A 26872-nucleotide genomic window follows, 5' to 3' on the forward strand; every position below is an offset into this window, starting at 1 on the left:
GAATTGTAAGGATGTGTTCCCAAGGTTCTAATGACCATATTCCCAGCCACAGAGAGAAGTCCGAGTAAATGAGGCTACTACTCAGAGGGAAGACGAGACTAGCTTGTCTCTCTCTCTCTATCTCTCTATCTCTCTCTCTCTCTCTCTCTCTCTCCCTCCCTCCCTGCCTCCCTCTTTCCCTCCCTCTCCCTCCCACTCTATCTGACAAAAAATAATTTAAAAATATCCTTGGGTGAGGATTAAAAAATTTTAAAAAGCAGCAGCAGCCAACCAATGTTTCGAGCTCTCCCTCTCCATTCCTCTCTAAAAAAAAAAAAAAAAAAAAAATCAATTAAAAATCTTTTTTAAAAAAGAAAAAAGATTTCACCCTTAAAAAAAAAAAAAAATCAAGTAAACTCACCCTGGCCAGGTTGCTCAGTTGGTTAGAGCATTGTCCTGATACACCAAGGTTGCAGATCTGATTGCTGGTTAGGGCACATACAAGAAGCAACCAATGAATGCACAAATGAGTGGAACAACAAATTCTTATCTCTCTCTCAAATCAATAAATTATTTAAATTTAAGAAAAAAAAAAGAAGTCAAGTAAACTCTTACCAGGAAACTTTACTGTTGAGATGAGGCACAGGGGTACTGCAGGGGTTTGGGACTGATCACCTACTGGCAGAAGCCTAAAGAGATAGCACACAAGTTCTCAGTACTAAGATCTGGACTTTTCTGGTTCAAGACTTTCTCAAGGCTGGATGTACAATCCTCCTCCTGGACTGTGAGCTAGCCAATAAACTGCCAATCAGTTCTTTGTTTACTTAGCCAAAGTTTTGTTTTGTGTTTCGTGCAATTGAATCCTGAATGATAAAAGATAACTGGTTCTATATGATTTCAAAATAAATAAACCTGGTTGGGGGTGGGGTAGATGTGTAATGGAAAAAGCTCAGGGATGTGGACCTTGAACACATTATTTAACACAGATGTCTGAGTCTCAGTAGAGACTTCTAGTAGGGGCTTCAGTGCACTTAGTGAACTGCGTAAACTTGACTCCAATATCCAGGGTCTGAGTCTCAGTCTCTCCCTCTGTAAAATGTAAATAAAACCTACCTTCAAGGATTCTTTGGACCAAATTGAAATATCTTAATCACAAAAGGGATTTACTGAAGGGAGGTTATGATAAGCCAAAGAATGAAAAGAGAAGACAATCAGGTCTAGGCAGGTCTTTTTCTCTCTGTCTCTCATCTTTGCTTCTCTCAGCAGGTCAACTTCCTTATTCTACTGCAGTTAAGTTTAAATTACCAGAGAGAGAACCAGTCCTGGACGCACAACCACACAACTTTATGATCATTTCATGAAGCTGCATCATAGCAAAGTAATGCATTAAGGCCCAAGGACTCTGCAGAGCCAATGCAACTGTGTCTGAAGATAAGAGAATGTGACACAACTGTTGAGTATTTAGTTTTCAAGCCCACTTGGAAAGTGGCAATAATTGAGGAAGGCAGCTCTCACCCCATTCTAGGAAATTTCAGGCACCACTCTCACCTCCACATCCAGAGGTGGGTGGAAGAGCCATCCTTTTTTTATTCAGAGAACCAGAGCCTTATACCCACAGAGGCCCAAATGCCCTTCCACCAGTCCCCTTGCATGGCCACCACTCTTTACAAAACAGTTGTCTCCCTGTTCTGAACCACCCCTTTATTTAGCCAAATTATTCACATTTTCTTACCCTACTGGAAGGAGAACTCTTTTTTTGTTGTAAGGAAAGGCATGTGAAGAGAAGAACCCTTTGATTTTGCACCAAGGTTGCAATATGTATATATATTGTAAATATATATATGTGTATATATATATATTTTTTTAACCTCACCCGAGGACATTTTTTGTTTTGTTTTTTTGTTTCGATAGAGTGGGAGGAAGAGAGAGGAAGAGAGAGAGAGAGAGAGAGAAACATCGATGTGAAAGGGACACATCGAGTGGCTGCCACCCGCACAACCCAACCAGGGCCAGGGACAAACTACAACCGAGGTACATGCCCTTAGCGGGAACTGAACCTGGGTCTCTCTGGACCGCAGGCCAATGCTCTAACCGCTGAGCCAAACCGGCCAGGGCTATATATATTTATTTTTTTTAAAGGTAGCTACCAATCTTCAGAGAAAAGACTGATTCCAAATTCCAGGAATAATGGGAGGATCATTTCTCTCTCCTCTTCTAATCCTGGTGGAGCTAGTTTTCATTAAGCTCAGTCTCAGTGTCTTATGAAAACACCTTTACTTTTAGTGCAGGATCAGCGACATATAGGGCCCAGTGCAAAATCAAAATGCAGGACTTCCTGTTCCAAAGATGTTAAGAATTCACATGGCAATAGCAGAGCATTAAACCAAGTGTGGGAATCTACTAAGCACAGGGCCTTGTGTACTGCAGTTTGCCAAGCCAGAAAGTGGATCCTGATCTGTGCGCTGCTCTCTAAACACAGGTGCTCATAAACAGGTCAGGGTCAGGGCAGAAAAAAACCATCCTGTCCAAAATCAACCCAGTTCAGAGAGATGCAACTCTCCCTCCCACACATGCCTTTTATTTTATTTTATTTTATTTATTTATTTATTTATTTGTGGTACGTGCCCCTAGCGGGAACCAAACCCAGGACTCTCTGGTCCACAGGCCGACACTCAACTGCTGAGCCAAACTGGCCAGGGCGCACATGTGCCTTTTACATCCCTCCCTCCCTGAGTTCTTTGAGACATCTTATGTAACCGGAAGACACTTGGGGAAAGTTTTCCTAGAATAAAGAAATAGTTTACTTAAAGACTAGTAAAATGCCCAGCTGGTGTGGCTCAGTAAATTGAATGTGTCATCCCAGGGACTGAGAGGTCCGGTTCGATTCCTGGTCAGGGCACATTCCTGGATTACAGGCTCCATCCCCAGTAGGGGACATGAAGGAGGCAGCAGATCAATGTATCTCGCTCACACTGATGTTTCTATCTCCCTCTTCCTCTCTCTCTAAAAAAATCAATTAAGTCCAGCTGGTGTGGCTCAGTGGTTGAGCATCGACCCATGCACTAAGAGGTTGCTGGTTCCATTCTTGGTCAGGACACATGCCCAGGTTGTGTGCCCGATCCCCAGTGGGGAGCAAGCAGGAGGTGGCCAGTCGATGTTCTCTCTCATTGATGTTTCTATCTCTCTCTCCCTCCCACTTCCTCTCTCTCTAAGATCAATAAAGGAAAGAAAATTTTTTAAAAAATCAAAAAATATATATATTTTTTTATCCTCACCTAAGGACATTTTTCCATTTTTGTTCAGCTAGAGTGGGAGGGGGAGAGAGGAAGAGAGAGAGAGAAACATTGGCGTGAAAGGAACACATCGAGTGGCTGCCGCCCACACAACCAACCAGGGCCGGGGACTGCAACCAAGGTAAGCGCCCTTAGCGGGAATCGAACCCAGGTCTCTCTGGACCGCAGGGCGACGCTCTAACCACTGAGCAAAACTGGCCAGGGCAAAGAAAATATTTTTTTTTAAAAAGAGACTTAAGTCTTTACTAAAGTCAAGTCTTCTTTCTTACCAGATAGAAATTACATGCAGCTTTCACAAGAGTTTTTTTGGTTTTTTTTCCAGCTTCTACCAATTAAGGTTTATAAAATCTAGCATCTGAATTTTAGCCAGGGGCCTATGGACAAAGCTGAGGGTCCCTCAAGCCCATGGGCCTTAGTAGGAAACAGCTACATTGGCTTGGTCTTGCCACTAAAAAAGCAAGCTACTGTTTTAATGTGTGTGTGTGCACGCACACGCAAATGCACACGTGTGTCCCCTATGTTGAACTCTCTAGAAGCTTTTAATTAATTGTTGTAGACTTTCCAGGTGCACAACCAAGTCATCACAAGAAAATAATCATTTGCTTCCTCCTTTTGAGTTGTTATATCTCATTCTGTATCTCGCCTTTTCACATTTGCTATAATGCAGTTTCTTTTAAAATCAACTAACAGCCCTAGCCCGTTTGGTTCAGCTGTTAGAGCATCGGCCTGTGGACCAGAGAGTCCCAGGTTCAGTTCCCGCTAAGGGCACGTACCTCAGTTGCAGTTTGTCCCCGGCCCCGGTTAGGGTCATGTGGGTGGCAACCAGTCGATGTGTCTCTCTCAAATCCATGTTTCTATCTCTATCTCTTCCTCTCTTTCTCTCCCTCCTGCTCTATCTGAAGATAAATGCAAAAGTGTCCTCGGGTGAGGATAAAAAAATAAATCAGCTAACAAATCTTAATATCGTTTTGTGGGAAACTTGAAAACTTGAGAATAAAGATCATCTAGGAAACTAAGTGCATAGAAGCAATTTAAAAATTGAGGGGAAAAAACTAATTAGAAGGGACTTACTTTACCAAGTATCAAATATCCTATAATTATCCCATGGAAATTAAAACAATGACAGAAATACTAACACAAATAGATCTTTGGAAGAAAATAGAATGTCCAAACAAACTAAATTTATATGTATATAGTATATGAGAAAGTGGCATTTCAAATTAATAAAGAAGAGGTAGATAATTTAGTAAATGGTGTTTCAAAAACTAAAAATTAGGATTAAGAACATAACCATAATTGTAATGAAAGAATTACAATAAAGTAAAAGAAAATGCTGTGATAGTCTTGGGACATAGAAGGCCATTCTAAGCATGAGCCAAATCTAGGAACCCATAAAGAAAAAGACTATTAAAAATGCCTATATAAGCCCTGGCTGGTTTGGCTTAGTGGTTAGAGCGTCGGCCCACGGACCAGAGAGTCTTGGGTTCGGCTGCCACTAAGGGCACATGCCTCGATTGCAGTTTTTCCCTGGCCCCCAACCGCGTGGGTGGCAACCAGTTGATGTGTCTCTCTCACACTGATGTTTCTCTCTCTCTCTCTTCCCCCCTCTCTCCTTCCCACTCTATCTGGAGATAAATGCAAAGAATGTCCTCGGGTGAGGAAAAAAAATTTTTTTAATGCCTATATAAGTCCTGGCTGGTTTGGCTCACCAGTTAGAGTGCTGGCCCTCAGACTGAAGGGTGGAGGGTTCAATTCCCAGTAAAGGGATCACAGGTTTGATCCTGGTACTTGTGGGGGTCATGCAGGAGGCAACCAATGGATGTGTCTCTCCCACCCTCCCTTCTACTCCATCTAAAAATAAATGAAAAAATATCCTTGGGTGAAGATTAACAACAACAACAAAAGATAATAAACCTAATTTTTTCAAAAGCCTATATAGGACTTCCAGTCAAGATGGCGGCGTAGGTAAACAGGGTATTGCCTCCTCACACAACCACATCAAAATTACAACTAAACTACAGAACAACCATCATTCAGAATCGCCTGACATCAAGCTCAATGGAAGTCCTACAACTATGAAATTAAAGAAGCCACATCAAGACTGGTAGGAGGGGCTGATCCCACACTCATGTGTGGTGGATAAAAATCAGGAGGGACAACTCGGCTGTGAAGGTCCTCCCTGAGGAGCAAGGAGTCCCCATCCCACACCAATCTCCCTAGCTCAGGGTTCCAGTGCCAGTTTTTACTTCTGGCTGTAAAAACCAGGGGGAATTGAGACTGAGACTGAGGCTGCTGGAGCACCATGCAGTTCCTCTTAAAGGGCCCACCACAGACTGACTCGGACTTGCTCCCTACAGGCTACAGCATGGGGGAGGCAGCTTGAAAGGCACCAGAGACATACAGAGAAGAACTGAGTTGCTTGGCAGTAGGGTGAGAGCTAGAGAGCAGCTTTCTCCCAGACAGATGTTCAGGCAGAGGCCATTGTTCCTTTGGTGAGCCTTCCCCCATGGGACAGACAGACAGGGTGCCATATCTGGGACTCCAGCAACCGGGCTCACACTACTTGCCCTGCCCTAGTGATTCCCTGAGGCCCTGCCCCACCCAACTTTCAGGCCCACCCAAACTTCCATTGGCTTTACCACAGGATTGGCCTATCTTGCTTCAGATTTCCCTAAATTCTCTCAAACAAGCAGCATCTGGCCTCACTCATCAAGCCCTATACCTCTCACTAAGTGGCCCCAAGCCTGGCACTAAAAACAACCAGCCTTCATTCACAGCTTGGCTTCGCTTGGGCACCTCTAAGACCAGCACAAGAAGCAGCCATCTGCAGATCAATTTGTAGCTTATGGCTGGTGGCCCCAGGTAGGGTACAAGCAGTGGCTGACCTTGCCCCAGAACCAGCACACCCAGAGGACAGCTTCAGACCACACTGAAGTGCCACCACCCAAGCACCTCTACAAACGACACATTCAAGGAGTGGATTCAGTGGGTACCAGAGCCCTGCTGAAATAAGTCTTGTTCTGTGTAGTGGTCCCCTACACAGCTGATCCTCCAACGTAGTTAGAGGTCAGTGGTCAGTGGGCACAGTCGGTCCCTGCAGCTGACCAGCCTGAGTAAATCGCTCCGAATGATGTGCCAACAGCAATCAAGACTCAATTACAACGGAAGGGTGTACAGTCCACACAAGGGGCGCACCTTGAGGGACCAGTTGAAGTGATCAGGGGGGCTGTGCCACTGGACCCTATAGGACACCTACTACAGTAGGCCACCCTATGAAGCTCAGGAGATAGCAATGCTACCTAATAGACAGAAACAAACACAGGGAGGCAGCCCAAATGAGGAGACAAATAAACATGAAAGAGCAGAACAAAACTCCAGGAAGAGAACTAAATAAAGTGAAGATAAACAATAACAGAGTTCAAAACACTGGTTATAAAAGATACTCAAGGAACTTAGTGAGAACTTCAAAGAACTTAGTGAAAACTTAAAGGAACTTAAGGAGAACTCCAAGGAACTTAGTGCATCCTTCATTTCTGACTGGTCCTTTTTTATGTTGTTGATGTTCTCACTAACTGAAATAAAGAATAATTTACAGGGACTCAATAGTAGGTGGCCTGGAGGGTGTGGCTCAGTGGTTGAGCGTCGTCCCATACATCAAGAGGTCATCAGTTCAGTTCCTGGTCAGGGCACATGCCTGGGTTGTGGGCCAAATCCCCAAAGGGGGGCATGCAGGAGGTGGCCAATCAATTTTCTCTCTCATCGATGTTTCTCTCTCTCTCCCCCTCTTTCCTTCTCTCTCTCACAAAATCAATAAAGTAAAATGAGTTAATTAATTAAAAATAGTAGAGTGGGTGAAGCCAAGAAGCAAGCTATCGATTTGGAATATAAGGAAGCAAAAAACACCCAATCAGAACAGCAAAAAGAAAAAATAATTTTAAAAAATGAGGATAGTGAAGGAGCCTCTGGGACAACTTCAAGTATACCAACCTTTGAGTCATGGGAGTGCTGGAAGGAGAAGAGAGAGAGTAAGAAATTGAAAACCTATTTGAAAAAATAATGACAGAAAACCTCCCTAACTTGGTGAAGGAATCAGACACACAAGTCCAGGAAGCACAGAGTCCCAAACAAGATGAACCCAAAGAAGCCCACACCAAGACACACCATCATCAAAATGCAAAAGGTTAAAGACAAAGAGAATCTTAAAAACAGCAAGGAAAAGCCCTGGCTGGTTGCTAAGTTGTTAGAGCATCGGCCCACAGACCAATGGGTTGGAGTTCAATTCCAGTCAAGGGCACATACCTCGGTTGCGATTCATCCCCGGGCCTGGTTGAGGTTGTGCAGGAGACAGCCACTTGATGTGTCCTTTTCATGTTGATGTCTCTCTCTCCCTCTCCTCCTCTCTCTTCCTCCCTCTCCCTGAGGATAAAAAAGGTGAAGGATTGAGAAGTACAAATTGGTTGTTAGACTGAGGAACCTCAGAGGGAAGGAGGGAGGCGGCAGGAAGAGATAAACCAAAGAACTTATATGCATATATGCATAACCAATGGACACAGTAGTGTGGGGAAGGTAGAAGGGGGAAGGAATCAGGGAGGAGCAGGTCAGTGGGGGGAAAAAGAGGGGACATCTGTAATATTTTCAACAGTAAAGATACATTTTTTTAAAAAGCCTATATAACAGTTTAATGTCTCTGTACAATGTAAATGATCACAAAGTTAAAAGACAAGAGACAAAATAGGAAAATATAAAGCAAAATGTTTATCTGTAAAATATTAAAAGTTTCTATAAGTTAATGTTAAACGATAAAAATCAATAGAAAAATAGGCAAAGAATTTGAACAAACAATTCATGAAAGATAGTGTTCAATGATCATATAAAAGGTACTTAATCTTAATAATATATCATATTGGTTTATTAGATAGACAAAAGTTAGTTTGACCATTCTCAGGTCTGAGGAGGAAGCAGTTCTGGGTACAACCTATTTAAAGGTCATAGATGATATCTATCTAAATTAAAAGTGCTCATATCCTTTCACCCAGCAATTCCACTTCTAGGAAGTCATCTTACAGAGACTCAGTGAGTGCTTAAAAATCTCGCCCTGGCCGGTTTGGCTCAGCAGTTAGAGCGTCGGCCTGCGGTCCGGAGAGACCTGGGTTCGGTTCCTGCTAAGGGCACGTACTTCGGTTGCAGTTTGTCCCCGACCCTGGTTGGTCGTGCGGTGGCAGCCACTCGATGTGTCCCTTTCACATTGATGTTTCTCTCTCTCTATCTCTTCCTCTCTCTCCCTCCCACTCTATCTGTACAAAAAATGGAAAAATGTCCTCGGGTGAGGATAAAAAAAAAAAAAAAAAAATCTGTTCATTCTGCTCTGGCTGGTTTGGTTCAGTGATTAGAGCATCAGCCCATGGACCAAAGAGTCATGGGTTCGATTCCAGTCAAGGGCATGTACCTCAGTTGTGGTTCAATCCCCAGCCCTGGTCGGGAGGCAACCAGTCAATGTGTCTGTCTCACATCAATGTTTCTCTCTCTCTCACTCTCCCCCCTTCACCCCCCTCCCACTCTGTCTGAAGATAAAAGGAAAACTATCCTTGGGTGAGGATTAAGAAAAAAACCTGTACATTCCATGTTTGTAACAAATGATCTAATTGTTCAACAACAGGGTACTAGTTGGATAAATTGTGGAATAACTGTGTAATCCATATAACATAATACATAAAAAAATGAATTAGCTCTGTATGTGCTGATATACAGGGCAAAAGATGTCCCTGAGTACACCTAAGAATAAACAAAGCAAGCTGAAGAACAGAACAGAAAGTAAATACCATCTTTTTGAGAACAAGATGTGCTCAGAGGTCACATGACCTCACCTTCTGGATTTCACCCAATGCTAAATCACTTTTTACCTCCCTTACACTCAATTATTTTTTTAAGTTACTATTTTTCTATTTTTTACTTACTTATTTTAGAGAGAGAGGAAGGGGAGGGGGAGAGAGCGAGAGAGACATCAGTTTGTTGTTCCACTCTATGCATAGGTTGGTTGATTCTTATATGTGCCCTGACCTGGACCAACTGCAACCTTGGCTATGGGGACCACACTCTAACCAAGAGATCTGTCTGGCCAGGGCCACTCAATTATTTTTCTTTTTTTAAACTTTTTTTCTTTATTGATTTTAGAGAGAGAGGAAGGGGGAGAAAGAGAGAGATGGAAACATCGATGAGAGAGAACATCGACTGACCTCTTGGTGCATGGGCTGATCGATGCTCAACCACTGAGCCACACCAGCCAGGCTCAATTATTTTTCTTTAAAGTATTTATGCTTGTTGGACACTGCCTCTGTTTATTGTCTGAAGAAAGCTCCATGTGTACAAGAACTTCATACAGAGCTTTATCTGTAGTTCCTAAATATTTTAGGTGTTAGATAATTGTTTAAAAAATGAATTGGGACTCAGAAACATATGTATAATTTCAAATTTCTATATGTTTCAAAGAATGTGGGTTTAAGGTAATAAAATCTCCATAATCTGATTCTAAATGCTAAACTATCCTAAAATAGACCAAAGAATTTATGTACATGCATTGGTTAATGGTCCCAGGCAACAGTGTGGTGAAGGGGGGGGAGTGTCAGTGGGGGAAAAAGGAGGAAATCAGTAATACTTACAACAATAAAGATAAAGAAAAGATCCTAAAATAATTATTTGTATCATCTTTTACCCATTGACAAAGAAGCTTTACTGACATAGTATTATTTGGCCTTTATAATGTCCCTATGAAACACATACAAATAGAAATAATTAACATATATTTTCACTTCGTGGTTTGCTAGTCTTTCAATTGATGGTCTCCATCCAAGGTTGGTTGAATTCCTGATGTGGATAGGAAGGGACACATCAGGAATATATACTGAAAAATACATACCTGTATAAGTGGACCCACACAGTTCCAACCTGCGTTATTCAAAGGTCAACTGTACAAGAACCCAAGCTACAAAACCCTGTTCTGGCCAGACCACTGGCCTCACTCCCCTTTTGCAAACCTGAGACCCACAGCTGAGACACAACGACGCGGGGCTGTCCCCAGAAGCCACCGAGGCGGGACTAGTTCCGCCCACGCCTGCGTCCTCTCGAGTTCGAAGTCCCCGCCCCTTCCTAGGAGTTTCCCAAAACCCAGCGCGGCACACCTCAGCCGCGCTAAGATGGCGACTCCCATGCATCGGCTCATAGCCCGGAGACAAGCGTAAGTGAGGGCCCTTGGCGGGCGGCGGGGCGGGCTGGGGGCGGGGAGAAGCGCGTCAGCCGGCGGGTGCGCGGGCGCCCGGATGCGGTGCCGGTGTCGGATCCTTAGTGGGACCCGCAGAGTATGGCTGTTTTTCTCATGTTGCCTGCTCGCTGCTCGGGCCGGGCAATGAATTTGGTGTCCATGGGCTGGCGATTTCGTAGATGGCTGCGTAGGGTCCACGGGGCGGGATCTGAAAGAACCTAGAATTTGGTTTCGCGGAAGGGAACGCACGGGAGTTAGTCACTAAGTGGTTTGTGCCCCTTTGCCCACCCTGTGTGGCCAGGGGATGCCTGAAGGCCCGATCCGGACTCCCCGTTCTCGCCCACCAAAGCTTCAGCTTTCTACATGCCGCCTCCAGCCTAGCTGGCTTTTCCTGCACCCTTCCGATTGCCTTCCCTAGGAACAGCCTAACTAAAACGCCGACTTTTCTCCCAAGCTGTGGTCTCACTTTCTGCCATTCATTTTCTTCAAGACATGTCAGTCTATTCATTACCTGCCGCTCTGTGCCCGAATTTGAATATAAAGTAAAAAAGGGTTTCAAGACAAACTCCGCTTTTAGGGAGCTTACATTCTAGTGGTGGGAAGAGTCGATAAATAAACGTTTAAGTAAATACAGCTGGTGATAAGAACTTTGAAGGAAATAACAGGTGGTGGAAAGAGAGAACGCCCCGGTTAGGTTGGTTGAACAGGACAGGTATTTCTGAAGAGGTGACGTTTGAATGGAGATCGAAAGTGTGAGAAAGGAGCCAGTCATGAGAGGATTTGGAGAAGGAGCTTCCAGACAGTGTCATATTGCCTTGAGATAGGAAAGAGGTTAGTTTTTAAGAACTGAAAGATGGCCATTTTAGCAAATGAGTGAGAGAGTGGCACAAGAGGATTGCTGTAGACAGATGATGCAAAAATCATCCCAGATACCCCTTTCTTGTAAAGACCTTTTTTCCTTCTACCAACCTGCTCACCCAAACGTCTGCCTCTTTTTCATTCTCTCGCCATTTCATGCCATCACTATTTGCATATTAATAATATGTCGCTTGTATTCTTCTAGCATATATGTGTTTATATTTCTATGCCCTGGCCAGTTTGGCTCAGCGGTTAGAGCGTTGGCCTGCGGTCTGGAGAGACCGGGGTTCGGTTCCCGCTAAGGGCACGTATCTCGGTTGCAGTTTGTCCCCGGCCCTGATTGGGTCGTGTGGGTGGCGACCACTCGATGTGTCCCTTTCACATTGATGTTTCTCTCTCTCTCTCTCTCCCCCTCCCACTCTATCTGAACAAAATATCAAAATATGTCCTCCAAAAAATGTCCTCCAGTGAGGATAAAATATATATATATATATATATATTTTTTTTTTTTTCTGAGAGGGAGAAAGAGAGAGAGAGAGAGAGATCAGTGTGAGAGATGATCAGTTGTCTCCTATATGTATCCAAACATGGATCAAACCCGAAACCTAAGTATGTGCACTGACTGGGAATCAAACCCACAGCCTTCCAGTGCACAGGATGAGGCTCTAACCAACTGAGCCACACTGGTCAGGGCTATATTTTTATTTTTATTTTTATTTTATTTATTTATTTATTTATTTATTTATTTATGTATTTGCAAAAAAAACTCTACACCACTTTATTTCACTCTTTATCCCAAAATGTAAAAAGTGTTTAAAATGTGTAGTCCTGAGCTTCAGATGCTGACCTCCAGCCTCAAAGGCAAGTAGAGAGATAGGGTCAGGACAGTTCAGAGTTCCTCCCACTCCTGGAGAAAAGGGGAGCCCTAGGCATGGTATAGAATTATAACACCAGAGCCATATGGAGAATGGCTCCCTTTCTCCTAGCCCAAGACTCTGCCCCCACCCCACCCCTCCTCTTCAATGAAGAAGACATTTTAAATTCTTGATAGTTGTACAGCAACGTGGTGCATGGCATGTACGGCAGACAGCTAGCTGACCAAGGAGGGCTAGGACCTGCCCCTCTGCTTCTTGGCAGGCAGGATGGGGCACAACTCAGCTTCCTTCGCCTCTTCACCCCCCTCTTCTTCCTCAAAAGCATCATTGCTTACAGTAACAATCTGGTGCCAGCTAGTGATCCGCACAGGACCAGAACCTGACTTCAGGCGGAAGGTTACAGGAGGCTGGAGCTGAAAGTCATCCAAACTGAGTATGGGTTGACAGGACAACTTGAGGTTGGCCACAGGGACTGCAATCTCCTGGTGGTCATGGTTCTGGGCCACAATTTCTACCTCATTACACTCATCTTTGGCCCCCTCGGTGAGGTAGAGCATGGTCAAAGCCAGCACGTGCTCCGCATCATCTTCTTCCTCTACCTTGAAGGTGAAGGAACTGGTGTGGCCTGAGAGCTCACAGCTGAAGAAAAAACTGTCCACAGTGACCGGAGCTGGGGCCCGCAGCCCCACAACACCCCCTGCCCCGGCCCCGCTCTCCTGACTTAAAAACACTAAAGCGGCGGAGGCGCTGGCGGCCATGCTGCAAGGCTATATTTTTAATATTTATATTTTTTATTCTAAGAGCCCTGCCCATCTTCCTCTCCTCTCAGACTCTCATGCAAGTTGAGAAGAGTTGCTTGAGCTTTAGAGTCAGAGTACAAGGTAGTATGCTTGATTGAGGAAGAAGGCTTTGAAGTCAGTTCTGAGATCACGAATGGAGTGTTTGTAATACTTAATAAACATACTAAATGATACCACCAGGGTCCACTCTCTAACTCTCAGGTTTGTTCTTTTGGGTGTTGGTTCCATACTTGTATAGGTTCAGTCCTTTGGTATCAAGATGGCTGCAGTATCTAGGGTCCTTTATATCCCCTCAGCTTCAAGTTGATGGCATCTCATTGGTCTAGATTGGGTTACATGCCCAACCCTGAACCAAGTCTATGGGATTTTGACAAAGATCTCATTCTCTTTCCAGTACAATTGAATGGATCTCTACAGATCGATGATCAGCTGGATGGGTAGGTTAGAGAAAGTAATGAATGCTTGATTGGCAAAATCAACCAATGTGCACTCTAAATATGAAGTGAAAGTAAGACTTTAGCACCTAAAGAATATTGCTATTTCTTGTTTTGGAAGTATCAGAAAGTTATACAAATGTTCCATTTCTGTAGTATACCTGTATTTGGTACATAAATAAATGACAGACTTTGGAAGTTTCTGGTCTTGTTGAAAGAAAACATATGGCATATAATAAAAGCCGGCATGGTATACTCACCGTAAGTCTGCAGACAGAGAAGGAGAGCCTTTAGAGACTAGGGGTGGGGAAGTGGACCAGGAGATTTGGAGGACTGTTTTAGTGGGGGGGACAGAAAAGAGGCCTTTGCTTTCATTTCATTTTATTTCTTTATTTAATCCTCACCCGAGGACATTTTTTGATATTTTGTTCAAATAGAGTGAGAGGGAGGGGGGGAGAGAGAGAGAGAGAAAGAAACATCGATGTGAAAGGGACACATCGAGTGGTTGCCACCCCCACGATCCAACCAGGGCTGGGGACAAACTGCAACCGAGGTACATGCCCTTAGCGGGAACCAAACCCGAGTCTCTCTGGACCGCAGGCCAACGCTCTAACGGCTGAGCCAAACCGGCCAGGGCAAGAGGCCTTTGCTTTTAATTTTATATTTGTCAACAAGGTTTAATTTTATTTATATATTTATTTAGTTTTGTCCTCACCTGAGGACATTTTTGCATTTATCTTCAGATAGAGCAGGAGGGAGAGAGGAAGGAAGAGAGAGAGAGAAAAACATCGACTGGTTGCCACCCACACAACCCCAACCAGGGCCGGGGGCAACCAAGGTACATGCCCATAGCGGGAACCGAACCCGGTCTCTCTGGTTCGTGGGCCGACACTCTAACCACTGAGCAAAACCAGCCAGGGCTAATTTTATTTATAAAGAGCATATATTACTTCCATAATAAAAAGTTTTAAACTGCTTTTAAGTTGGTCAAGAGAAGTGAGAAAGTACTATTGTATTTCTTTCTTTTTTTTTTTTTTATCCTCACCCGAGGACATTTTTCCATTTTTTGTTCAGATGGAGTAGGAGGGAGAGAGAGAGAGAGAGAGAGAAACATCGACATGAAAGGGACACATCAAGTGGTGCCACCCGCACAACCCAACCAGGGCCGGGGACAAACTGCAACCAAGGTACATGCCCTTAGTGGAAACAGAACCCGGGTCTCTCTGGACCGCAGGCCAACACTCTAACTGCTGAGCCAATCCGGCCAGGACCTGTTGTATTTCTTTTAAAGTCTTTGGACTAATAGGGAAAAATAAGAGGAAAACAAAAGAGCCTAAATTTGAACTCCCCATGCAGCAGATCTTTCAGGGACTTAACTTTAAATCAATTGAAATGAGATTATTTTCACTTTTTATTTTTTAAATGTGTTTTTACTGAATTTAGAGAGGAAGGGGGATGGAGAGAGAGAGAAACATTGATGAGAGAGAAGCATCAGCATCAATCAGTTGCCTCCTAAACACCCCTACTGGGGATTGAGCCCACAACCCAGGTATGTGTCCTGACCAGGAATCGAACCAGTGGCTTCTTGGTGCATGGGCCAATGCTCAACCTCTGAGCCGCACCCACTGGGCTATTTTCACTTTTTAAATTGTAATTACATGTACTTATATTCATGTAAGTAAATTATAGAATCTTGGCACTACTGAGGTCATTTCTTTTATTTATTTTTATTTTATTTTTTTTCTTTATTGATCTCTAGAGAGAGAGGAAGGGAGAGGGAGAGACAGAAACATCGATGAGAGAGAACATTGATTGGCTGCCTCCTGCATGCACCCCCAACTGGAATTTGGCCCACAACCTGGGCATGTGCCCTGACCGGGAATCGAACTGGTGACCTTTTGGTGCATGTGTCGACACTCAACCACTGAGCCACACCAGCTGGGCTGAGGTCATTTCTTCTACTGAAACCTTCATTGGATTCCACTATTGTCTCTGTAGCATTCAGGGTAGTCATCTAACTTTGTCTGAAAGACCTGCGTGCAATAAGGACATATTCACCTCCTGAAGTAGCCTGTTACATTTTCAAATATATCAAAAAGTTTATACTGAGCTGAAAGGAAAATAATATTTATGAAGCTAAATCCTGCTTCTTTCTAATTTCCCAGAATATAACCTAAACCAAATTCCATTTGAATTGCCATCAAGTCAAGCTCCCCTGTCTTGTACTTGTATTGATTTTCTGGACTTAAATCTCAGATTTATTTTTACCCTTGTTAAATTTCATCTTGTTAGATTCGACAAAGAATTCCAGCCTGTCAAGACCTTTTTTGGATCCTGATTTGGTTATCCGTCGTTTTAGCTACCCATCCCAGCTTTGTGTCAACTGAAGGTTTGATAAATATTCACATCTGTGCCCTTTTAAAATTGTTGAACAAGACCAAACTGAGGACCAAACCCTGCAGGCCATCACTGGATACCACTCAACATATATTTTACTTCAACCTGTTAAGCAGTACTCTGACCATGATGTTCAACTGATCTACCTAATTGTTCTGTTTTGTTCACAAGGATGTTGTGAGAGACTTTCCCGAATGCCTTATTGAAATACAAATACCCAAAAGGCAATACAGTATTAGTCTGTAATGATTTGATACCTAGTGATCATAGCTCTCCTTTCTGAGTCAATTTAATAAATCCAGCCAAAATTTTGGCTGGAATAGATGTCAAGTTCACTGGTCTAGTTTGAGGAATCTACTCTTCTTTCCACTTCTAAAATCAAGACAGCATTTGCCTACTTCCAGTCTTTAGCACCACTCCTGTATGCCAGAGTTCCTCAGATTACTAGCAGCAGTCCAACAGTCTCACCTGGAAAATCTCTGGTATGTCAGGGAACAGTCACCAGGTCATGTGATTTAAACACATTTGCAATGGATAAGGGCTCTATTACATTCTCCTCAAGTATCTTGGACTTCAGTATTACTCTTTTTATTCTGTGTATAATTATATCTGAGTTCAGACTAAAGCAAAATAAAATAGTCCTCCTTATTCTCTTAGCCCACAACGTGATATTGGTGGTTATTTGCCTAGCATGCCAAATAGTGAACTTATCTCTTTTTTATTCTCTGTGCTTTAATCATAACTGAGATACAAAAGGAAATAATTTTTTATGTTCTTGATGTTTTTACTAGTCTCAGCTCATTTTGGTCAAAACTTGAGGTTTTTATTGGCATTACTTTGAATCAATAGATCAGTTTGGGGAGAAGGGACATTTTTAAAATATTGAGTTCCCTGGCCAGTTTGGCTCAGCGGTTAGAGCATCGGCCTGCGGTACAGAGAGACCTGGGTTTGGTTCCTGCTAGGGGCGCATGCCTTGGTTGCAGTTTGTCCCCAGCCCTGGTTGGGTTGTGTGGGTGGCAGCCACTCGATGTGTCCCTTTCATATGTTTCTCTCTCTCTCTTCCTCTCTCTTTCTCCCACTCTATCTGCAAAAAAAAAAAATTTTTAATTTTTAAAAAAATTAAAATATTGAGTCTTCCAATCTATGGATATGGTATATGCCTGTATTAGCCACTTATCTAAATGCCTAGTTCCTCTCGGTAATGTTTGTTTTCTGCATAAAAGTCGTATACATATTTTCTTCTGTTTATTTCTAGGTATTTGGTATTTTTCAGGATATTATAAATATCACTTTTCAATTTTTTATTTTTAACTGTTTTTATTAGATAGAAACAATTCAATTTTACATATTGACCTTATATCTAACACAGTTTGGCAAACTGAATCCTGCCTACTGCCTATTCTTATAGTCCTGGAAACTAAGAATTTTTTTTTAAATTAACTTTATTTATTTTACAGAGAGAGAAACATCTATCTGTTGTTCCACCCATTCATGCATTCATTGGTTGATTGTTGTATGTGCCCTGACAAGGGATCAAACCTGCAACCTTGGTGTATCAGGACACCACTCCAACCAACTGAGCTACCCCGCCAGGGTGCTAAAAATATTATTTACATATGTGTACATGTGATCAATTTAATTATAGGAAATACTAACTTCGAATCTCAATTGAGTGAAATGTTATCCTCCATAAAAGAATTCCATTCTTCTCATTAATAAACCTCTTTTATCTGAAATATTTTTATTGACAAAATATTTCTGGAAATTTTTTTTCTATTATATAAGTGTCTACATAATATCCTCACTGTTGCCTCTTGATCTGCAAAGCCTAAAATATTTACTATATGACACATTATGGACAATTTGCTGACCCCAGTTCAAAGCCTTGCTAAACTCATTTATGAATTCATACTGTTCACATATTTTTATCTGTAGATTCTTTTGGATTTGCCGTGTATATAATTCATCATCAATGAGGAATGACAGTTTTATTTCTTCCTTTCCAATTCTTTCATCTGTTTTTCTTTGCTACTGTATCTTAATCCAATTTCAGGAACTCAGGTTTTTCTTAGTCTCCTTGATGTCTAGAAACCAGGCTGCACTCCATATGTGGTTGATTTATTCTTAAGGGATAGACCCTCAGAGCCCTAACTATGGATACAAACTGTAGGGCTGATCACTCTGGATTTCCATCTTCTTCCATATATTGACTTGGTTATTCTTTACCTTCTTGTTAGTTCTCTGATAACTCAAGCAGATTGTTTTAAATGTTTTGACTGTCTTTTCTAGTTCTGAGCCTCAGCATTGTCTGAGTTACCTAGTTTACCTCTATGGCAATGGAATTGAGGAATGAAGATTTGAGCTCAATTCTGTCTTAACTTCAAGGTTCAGCCATTTACTATGCTGTCTTGTGATTAAACCTAACATAAACAATTTAAAGTGTAAAATGATGTTGTTTTTACTTAAAAATAAACATCATTTTACACGTTATATTGTTCATGCTTTTCAGGGCAGAATTTAAGGCCTGTATTCTGATTTTTGCTCTGTAGTGAAGCAAATAAGCAACATGTAAGATGTCAGAAATGCTTGGAATTTGGACACTGGACTTATGAATGCACAGGAAAAAGAAAATACCTACATAGGCCTTCAAGAACAGCAGAACTAAAGAAAGCTTTAAAAGAAAAAGAAAACAGATTATTATTACAACAAAGGTAAGTTTGCATGTGATATCCAAAGGAATATTTTACTTTATTTTTTTCCAAAGGAATATTTTAATTTGTATTTATAGACTTTATTAAGGGCCTAAATGTCTCATGGTGGTTATCTAGGTTTAGATTATAATATTAGCTAATGTTTAATGAGTGCTTCCTATGTGCCAGGCACTATACTAAGTTCTTTAAAAGTATTAGCATATTTAAGCATCATATCTATAACATAAAGGTAAGTACTATCATTAATCCCTATTTTACATATGAAGAAACTGAGAGGTTCAGTAACTTGCTCAGTGTTGTCACACAGCTAATAAGTGTAAAAGTTAAGTGTTAAACCAACCAGTCTTTTTAGTATCCATGCTCTTAATTATTTTGCTTTATTGTCTCAACTACCAGTGACATGACAACAGAATACTATGTGGTAGACTATATAAGCTGATATGAAAAGATATCCAAGATAAGTATCCAAGATATTTATATTAAGTAATGGATCAAGTAAAAAACAGTATATAAAATATACTCTCATTTATGTTAAAAAAGAAAAAAGGGCCCTCACTGGTTTGGCTCAGCGGTTAGAGTGTTGGCCTGCAGTCCAGAGAGACCTGGGTTCAGTTTCCGCTAAGGGCATGTACCTCAGTTGCAGTTTGTCCCCGGCCCTGATTGGGTCGTGCGGGTGGCAACCACTCACTGTGTCCCTTTCATGTTGACGTTTCTCTCTCCCTTCCTCCCACTCTATCTGAACAAAAAATGGAAAAATGTCCTTGGGTGAGGATAAAAAAAAGAAAGGAAAAGAAAAAAGGCCTGGCTGGTGTGGTTCAGTGGTTGAGCATCGACCCATGCATACAGAGGTTGCTGGTTCGATTCCCGGTCAGGGCACATGCCCAGGTTATGGGCCCAATCCCCAGTGAGGGGCATGAAGGAGGCAGCCAATCAATGTTCCCTCTCATCAGTGTTTCTATCTCTCCCTTCCTCTCTCTCTAAAAAAGCGATAAAGAAAAAGGAATAATGGGATTTTTAAAAAATATAAATGATTGATAATAGTAGTTTCTTTCTAAAAGGAGAACTGGGTAGGAAGGAAACTGGAAAATTGTTATTTACCCTTTTATGTCCTTTGAATAAAGCTTTTAAAATTCTTATGAAATAAGTGAATACACATGTTTTAGAGAAACTGAAATAGGAAGGGGTCGGTTCAACTTAGTGCTACAAATTAGAAGCAGTGTCTTTAGGACTGTTAGCTTTATAATAGTGTTATAAACATCAGGACTTTCAAGGGAGCTGCCTTCCATTTGTGGACATGGGGCTCTTTAAGAGTTATGTAGGAATAGATAAGTGATCAGTTTCTAGATTATGAACATTCATATATACTTTTTCCAAAAATAAATCTGTATGAGAACTTGTCTCCTGGTTCTCCTTTTTTTAAAATAAATTTATTTATTTATTTTTCTGTTACAGCTATTTCTCCTTTTTTACCCCATTGGCACCCCCCTCCCCACCCCACCCCCGTCCCATCCCCGGCTTAGTTGTCCATGTCCATTGATCATGCATACATGCATATAAGTTCTGTGGTTTATCTCTTCCCACCCTCCCACCCCCTCTTCTGAGGGATGTCAGTCTGTGGCCTACTTCCATGTTTCTGGGTCTACCGTATTCCTCAGACTGTTATGTTCATTATATTCCGTATATAAGTGAGATCATGTGGTATTTGTCTTTTTCTGCTTGGTTTCTTTCACTTAGGATAATACTTTCCAGGTCCCTCCATGCCATCTCAAAGGATAAGAGATCTTTCTTTCTTACCGCTGCATAGTACTCCATTGTGTACATGTACCACAGCTTTTTTATCCATTCGTCTACTGATGGACACTTGGGCTATTTCCAGATCTTAGCTATTGTAAATAGTGCTGCTATGAACAAGGGGGTACATATATTCTTTCTGATTGGTGTTTCAGGCTTCTTAGGGTATATTCCTAGAAGCGGGATCATTGGGTCAAATGGAAGTTTAATTTTTAAATTTTTTTTTTTTTTAATCCTCACCCGAGGACATTTTTCCATTTTTTTGCACAGATAGAGTGGGAGGGAGAGAGCGGAAGAGAGTGAGAGAGGGAAACATCGATGTGAAAGGGACACATCGAGTGGCCGCCACCTGCGCGACCAACCAGGGCCGGGGACAAACTGCAACCGAGGTACATGCCCTTAGCGGGAACTGAACCCGGATCTCTCCGGACCACAGGTGGACGCTCTAACCGCTGAGCCAAACCGGCCAGGGCTAATTTTTAATTTCTTGAGGTAACACCATATTGTTTTCCATAGTGGCTGCACCAGTCTGCATTCCCACCAGCAGTGTACTAGAGTCCCCTTTTCTCCACACCCTCGCCAACACTTGTTGTTAGATGATTTGTTGATGGCTCCTGGTTCTCCTTTACTGCTCACCTTTCCCATCAACCTTTCTTTAATTTCACAAAAGAAAGGCATTCCTCTCACCTCTCTTTAACCTTACCTTGGTATATTGTCTTCATGTATAAAAACCTAGAGATCTTTCAAAATACTGGTTTTGTACTGAGAAAGTGAATGGCCCTAATTATCACAAGTAAATTAGTCTGTAAACTTCTTTCCCCAATAAAATTGAAGCAGGAGTTTTCAATTTATAAGTGTGTGTGTGTGTGTGTGTGTGTGTGTATAGTTTTTGTTTTTTGTTTGTTTTTTTTTTCAAATTTTTGTTCAGATAAAGTGGGAGGGAGAGAGAGGAAGAGAGAGAAACATCGACATGAAAGGGACTCCTCGAGTGGCTGCCACCTGCACGACCCAACCAGGGCCGGGGACAAATTGCAACTGAGGTATGTGCCCTTAGCGGGAACCGAACCCAGGTCTCTTGGGACCAGGCCGATGCTATAAGTATATTTTAATGATACATTATTATGTTACTTGTAGAATATAACATGAGAGGAGTTAAAAGCATTGACTAACATCACTACAACAAAACTTCCTAGTCCCATCTACCTAGTTAGTTAGTTAGCAAGGTCTACCATGGTTAAATCTATAAAAATTAAATGTAAGAATTGAATTGGCCCTGGCCTGTTTGGCTCAGCGGTTAGAGTGTTGGCCTGCAGATGGAGAGTCCCGGGTTCGGTTCTCACTAAGGGTGCGTACCTCAGTTGCGGTTTGTCCTCAGCCCTGGTTGGGATTGTGTGGGTGGCAACAACTCAATGTATCCCTCTCACATCCATGTTTCTCCCCCCCCCCCCTCTCTTCCCCCCTCTCTCCCTCCTGCTCTATCTGAAGATAAATGCAAAAATGTCCTCGGGTGAGGATTAAAAAAAAAGAATTGAATTGATGTTGAACCTTGTCATAATCTAGCAATAAGATTCATGGATACGTAAACTAGAAAAAAAATCCATGTCATTAAGAAATGCATTCCCAATAAAATTATTTGATGTATAATAGTTATTGAAATTTATGATATATTTTTACATTGCTTTAATCACTTTTGTAGTCATACTGGTAATGGTAATTCAGTTCAGAATTTTATTTATTTATTTATTTTATCCTCACCTGAGGACATTTTTTCACTTTTTGGTCAGACAGAGTGAGAGGAAGAGAGAGAGAGAGAGAAACATTGATGTGAAAGGGACACATCGAGTGGCTGCCACCTGCACGACCCAACCAGGGCCAGGGACAAACTGCAACCGAGATATGTGCCCTTAGCGGGAACCAAACCCAGTCTCTCTGGACCGCAGGCCAAGCCTCTAACCGCTGAGCCAAACTGGCCAGGGCTTAGTTCAGAATTTTAAAAACAGTTTTAAAGCTTTATGATCACAGGAAATTAAAAGATACAATTTCAAGTTATATCTTTATATTTGTTACAGAGAAGTATCATAAGTGATCAGTTAAATTTTCAGGCATAAGAATATTTAAAATACTTTCTATGGGGAAAGCAGAATAAAAGTACAAGTTCAAAAGGAAATAAAGGACAATGTAAAAGGACCAATTGTTAAAGATAAGCCTTGTTCATGTGTTTTTTAAGTGGATTGTGGTAGGTATCAAATTATTGTGACATTTACTTTTCATTGGATGCAGTTATCAAAGTCATATAACAATTTTCTTTTTAAAATACCAATATATAATATGCCAGTAAGTGTACCTTTTATAAATATTGGAACTTAGAATTTAAAAAGTATGTGAGGGAGAAACATAGTTTTTCAAAATTATTTTATTAGAAATGTAAGTAAAAAATGTTTGAAGACCTCTGTTCTAAAAAATAAAATATAAGAGTAATGAATAACTTCACCCCAACATTTACTTTTACTTTTTATTTTTCTAGTTGTATTGCACAAGTATCTTGATCTTCAAAATTCATAGATCTACATGAATTTTAGATATGGCTCTGTTACATAAAGACTGCTGATGTTTGGTTTAATGATAAAATGATGGAAGTCTATAAATTTCAGTGATCATGGATTCTTGTGATGTGGTTTATTTTACCCCCAAAATGACAATTCAGTAATTCCATTGTGTAAAACAACTTTACATACATATATATTTATATTTGAAGACTCAGAAAATAAGGATAGAAGCGTTATATAGGAAATATAAGTCCAAAATATAGAAATATTAAATTTACAAGTGTTATAATAATAGAAGTAATTCTGTAATTTAAAAACATGATTTAGTATGCATGTTGTTTGGGAAGCCATTTGTATATTTCACTAAAAATTCACCAGACTTTGTTCTTTTGTAAATGATGTGAGGGAACACAGTCTCGAAGTATTAATTGTCATAGTATATAACTGAACATTTAGGGGACATACAGAACAAGAAATGTTTATTTTATAATTAAAGGTTGCTTTTCTTTTTATATGAAAAGGCCATTTATAATATGACTCTGAACTCATTATAAATTACAACTGTTGTGCTATCATTTATTTTGTATTGTTGTTCAGGATGTAGTTAATTTAGCCATATCAATCTAAGTTCAAAACTGACAAAGAATCAAAATGGTGCACTCAGTCATCTTAACTACTAACTTACCTGGCTTTTAAGATAAAGTTGATAAATAGCATGTCTTGCTTCAGTGCTGGTTAAGTTGACTTTATGTACCACACACAACCTACAGTAGGAAACTTTGCATTTGGTTATAACAAGAAATACTCGACTCTGAGTACATGTTATAAAAGACAAAGTGTTTCTCCAATGTAAAATAGTTTGGGGGATAACAGAAGGGTTGGTCTGAGCTATGTATAATCACTCTATTAACAGGAATTTCTTTTTCCCCTCCTGTTTATCAGCATTGAAGAAAATAATGTAGAAAGAAAGACCAAAAAAAAAAGGTATGTGTGGCTTCAGGAGTATTATATAGTTAATATGTAATACTAGTTGGAAGGATAGGAAGAGTGATTTTTAAAATAGTATGTATGATTTGGATCTAAAGTTTCTTGTTTGCAATTTATGATTAAATATCATTCTATTTTCTGATATGTTTCTCTCTTTACCCATCTGGAATTTATTTCCCTTTATGTCTCCTTTTTCTCCTACTTTCCAGAGTCCTTCTACCTGGAAATAGTAAATAATTGCTCCTAGCTTAGAATAGGAAATGTTATTAGACTGGTAAGAAAGTATTGACCAGCTCTATCTGGTCTAAAGTAGTTAAGGTTATGAAAAAAAAAAAACAACTTCACTAGTAGCCCTGGCCAGTTTGTCTTAGCAGTTAGAGCATTGGCCCGTGAACCAAATTGTTGCTGGTTTGATTCTAGTCAAGGGCATGTACTTTGGTTGCAGTTTGGTCCCCTACCCTGGTCGGTGTCATGCAGGAGGCAACTAATCAGTGTGTCTTTCTCATATCGATGTTTCTCTCAGTCCCTCCCTCCCTCTCCCTTACACCTTATTAGAAGATAAATGGAAAAATGTACTCGGGTGAGGATTAAAAAATAAAGTAGTTAAGATTATGAAATATTTGCTACTCTTCATGAGGTTTAAATACATCCAACTGTGCCTGGCAGATGTGGCTTAGTGGTTGGGTGTTGACCCATATATCAGGGGGTTGCCAGTTTGATTACCGGTCAGGGCACAAGCCCACGTTGTGGGCCAGGTCCCCAGAGGGGGGAATGCAGGAGGCAGCCAGTCGATGTTCTCTCTCTCGTCAATGTTTCTGTTTCTCTCTCCTCCCTTCCATTCTCTCTGGAATCAGTAAAGAAAAAAAATAAAATAATAAATAAATAAATAAGCCCAATTGTTATACTGCAACTTTATTCTAATATTATTTGCTGTGGAACGTAATATATTAGGTACACTTAACTTGAACTCCATCCAAGAGAGTTAAATTGCTAAAGTAAAAGACCTTGTTATGGTGGGGAAGGTGGTATGGTTATAATAGTTAGGCAGTCCCAAAAGCATCAAGTCTAGGAATAGCATGCTAGCAAAGCTTTAGCAATACATGTACATAATATTCTTATGAAATTAACATTCTATTAAATGTCAGCTTTCCATGTATATAACTGTTAATTGTCTAATAGGTCTAAGAGTGTAACCAGTTCCAGTAGCAATAGCAGTGACAGTTCAGCTAGTGATTCCTCATCAGAAAGTGAAGAAACATCTACCTCATCCTCCTCTGAGGACAGTGATACTGATGAAAGCTCCTCCAGTTCATCATCTTCAGCCTCCTCCACAAGCTCTTCCTCGTCCTCTGATTCAGACTCAGATTCCAGCTCTTCCAGTAGTAGCAGCACCAGCACGGATAGCAGCTCTGAAGATGAACCACCAAAGAAGAAGAAAAAGAAATAGAATCACTCTACCTTATTGGACTGATGGACCGAAAACTTTAATCTGATTCTCAAAAGGAAATTTAGAATATGTTAAAACCAAATAGGTTAACGGGCCAAAATTTTGAGAGTGCAGAAGTTTCTAAATGTTTTACATTGTAAGAGCATAAGAAGTATTAATGGATTATAGATATACTTGTTTATTTTAAGGGTGAATCTTGTATTTCTTTTTTATCTTTAAAATATATCTCTAATGAGTAATCAAAAGCTGAAATCCAACAAATCTGTTTTTGTGATAAAACTTACCTTTTTTTCCTGTAAAATGAATACCATACTTTGTTATATGTTAGTGTTATGTATAAGAAGTATTTTCAGGATAATGCATCAGAATATCTGGCAGTGAATTTCTAATGCTTTTTGCTGTGTGTTATTACGTCAGATTTAATACATTGTTAAAGCTTAGGGGTTTTCCTACTGTCAATAAATGTGCTCTATTTTTATGTTTGTTCAGAAAGTTATTTTGACTTCTGTCCTAAATGAAAAGTTCAAGGAACTTATTAATATATTTCTACCTTTTTGATGGTACAAGTTTCAAGTTACTGTATTGTATTATTCATTTTCTTGTGGTTCTTAGAGTAACACTTTTCTGAGGAATATTATTCTAGAGGAACTTAAAAAGGAACAAAATTTGGAACTACTGAGGAATCTTGGTGCCTTTTGATAAATTGAGTGTATCTGAAAACAGTCATTTAAAAGGCTAACAAGTAAAAGTGATATATCCCTGGGTGTTATATGCTATAAAAGATACCATTCAAAGGGAACAAGAAAGTAGGAGGAAGAAAGGTAATTTTTACAGAAAATGAGGGCCATGTTGATTGCCTTTTATTAAGATTTTTTTTAAGCTTTCATAATGATTGCCTTTTACCATTTTTGTGATTGCAGTAGGACAATGTGGTAACTGGTCATATACAACAGTCTACTGCGTAAATCTGAAAGACTTGGATTAATCTGGTGTATTAACATAGCATATACATACTTGAAATCTAGCATGAAATGTTTAAAAATACTGCACAATATTTTCTCAAAGTAAATTTCTCTGCTGTGGTGAAATTATTTACTTTAACATCACGCATTATTCTGTGATGTTTTTTGAACTTGAGAAAAATACATCATTTGTAGAGACATCTTGATTTGGGTTCCATATAGGTTTTTAAAACTATGATTGTTGTCTTTTTTATATTTTTATGAGAAAGTGGGAGAAAACTACGTTGGAAGAAAATAGGCTTCTATTTATTTAAACATTGGAATATGTGTATGTTGTGAGTTTAAGGAGCCTGCAATTACCTGTTTTACAGAACCACCTGCTTCTAGTGATTGTAAATAAACTCTCAAAACGTCCTTCAGAGGCTCCATACAGAATGTATCAATTGACAGGAAAATTTAATAAATTAGTAATTAAACACATTTTACAATATGGTCTCATTAACAGTAATTTCAGCAGTTAAACTTGGAGGAGAAAAA

The 26872-nt window shown here is 40.5% G+C and overlaps 2 protein-coding genes across 7 annotated transcripts; one reads left to right on the top strand and one right to left on the bottom strand.

Moving 5' to 3' along the window:
* The first annotated feature begins 10434 nt into the window (after positions 1-10434).
* Positions 10435-26590, top strand: ZCCHC10 (zinc finger CCHC-type containing 10). Of its 6 annotated transcripts, XM_036240372.1 has the most exons (5): positions 15812-15883; positions 16296-16373; positions 18441-18602; positions 23882-23923; positions 25106-26590. In XM_036240372.1, the coding sequence occupies exons 2-5, from the start codon at positions 16315-16317 to the stop codon at positions 25371-25373; spliced, it is 531 nt and encodes a 176-aa protein (XP_036096265.1). In that variant the 5' UTR covers positions 15812-15883; positions 16296-16314; the 3' UTR covers positions 25374-26590. The 6 variants fall into 6 exon arrangements, 3 of the variants coding, with proteins under 3 accessions (XP_036096266.1, XP_036096264.1, XP_036096265.1); XM_036240373.1 differs by lacking the exons at positions 15812-15883; positions 16296-16373 and adding an exon at positions 10435-10503; XM_036240371.1 differs by having other exon boundaries at positions 15791-16373.
* On the bottom strand, positions 12445-13018 carry LOC118615430 (nucleoplasmin-3-like). Its single transcript, XM_036240374.1, has one exon. The coding sequence runs from the start codon at positions 13016-13018 to the stop codon at positions 12494-12496; it is 525 nt and encodes a 174-aa protein (XP_036096267.1). The 3' UTR covers positions 12445-12493.
* Positions 26591-26872: the final 282 nt, after the last annotated feature.

The sequence above is a fragment of the Molossus molossus genome, unplaced genomic scaffold, assembly GCF_014108415.1.
Source record: "Molossus molossus isolate mMolMol1 unplaced genomic scaffold, mMolMol1.p scaffold_m16_p_4, whole genome shotgun sequence".
NCBI classification, from domain to species: Eukaryota; Metazoa; Chordata; class Mammalia; order Chiroptera; family Molossidae; genus Molossus; species Molossus molossus.

Coding starts and splice junctions, on each gene's coding strand:
- LOC118615430 (XM_036240374.1), bottom strand. CDS start 13,018: ATGGCCGCCAGCGCCTCCGCCGCTTTAGTGTTTTTAAGTCAGGAGAGC.
- ZCCHC10 (XM_036240371.1), top strand. CDS start 16,315: ATGCCAGAGTTCCTCAGATTACTAGCAGCAGTCCAACAGTCTCACCTG. Junction 18,603..23,881: donor AGATTATTATTACAACAAAG/GTAAGTTTGCAT, acceptor CCTGTTTATCAG/CATTGAAGAAAATAATGTAG. Junction 23,924..25,105: donor AGAAAGACCAAAAAAAAAAG/GTATGTGTGGCT, acceptor ATTGTCTAATAG/GTCTAAGAGTGTAACCAGTT.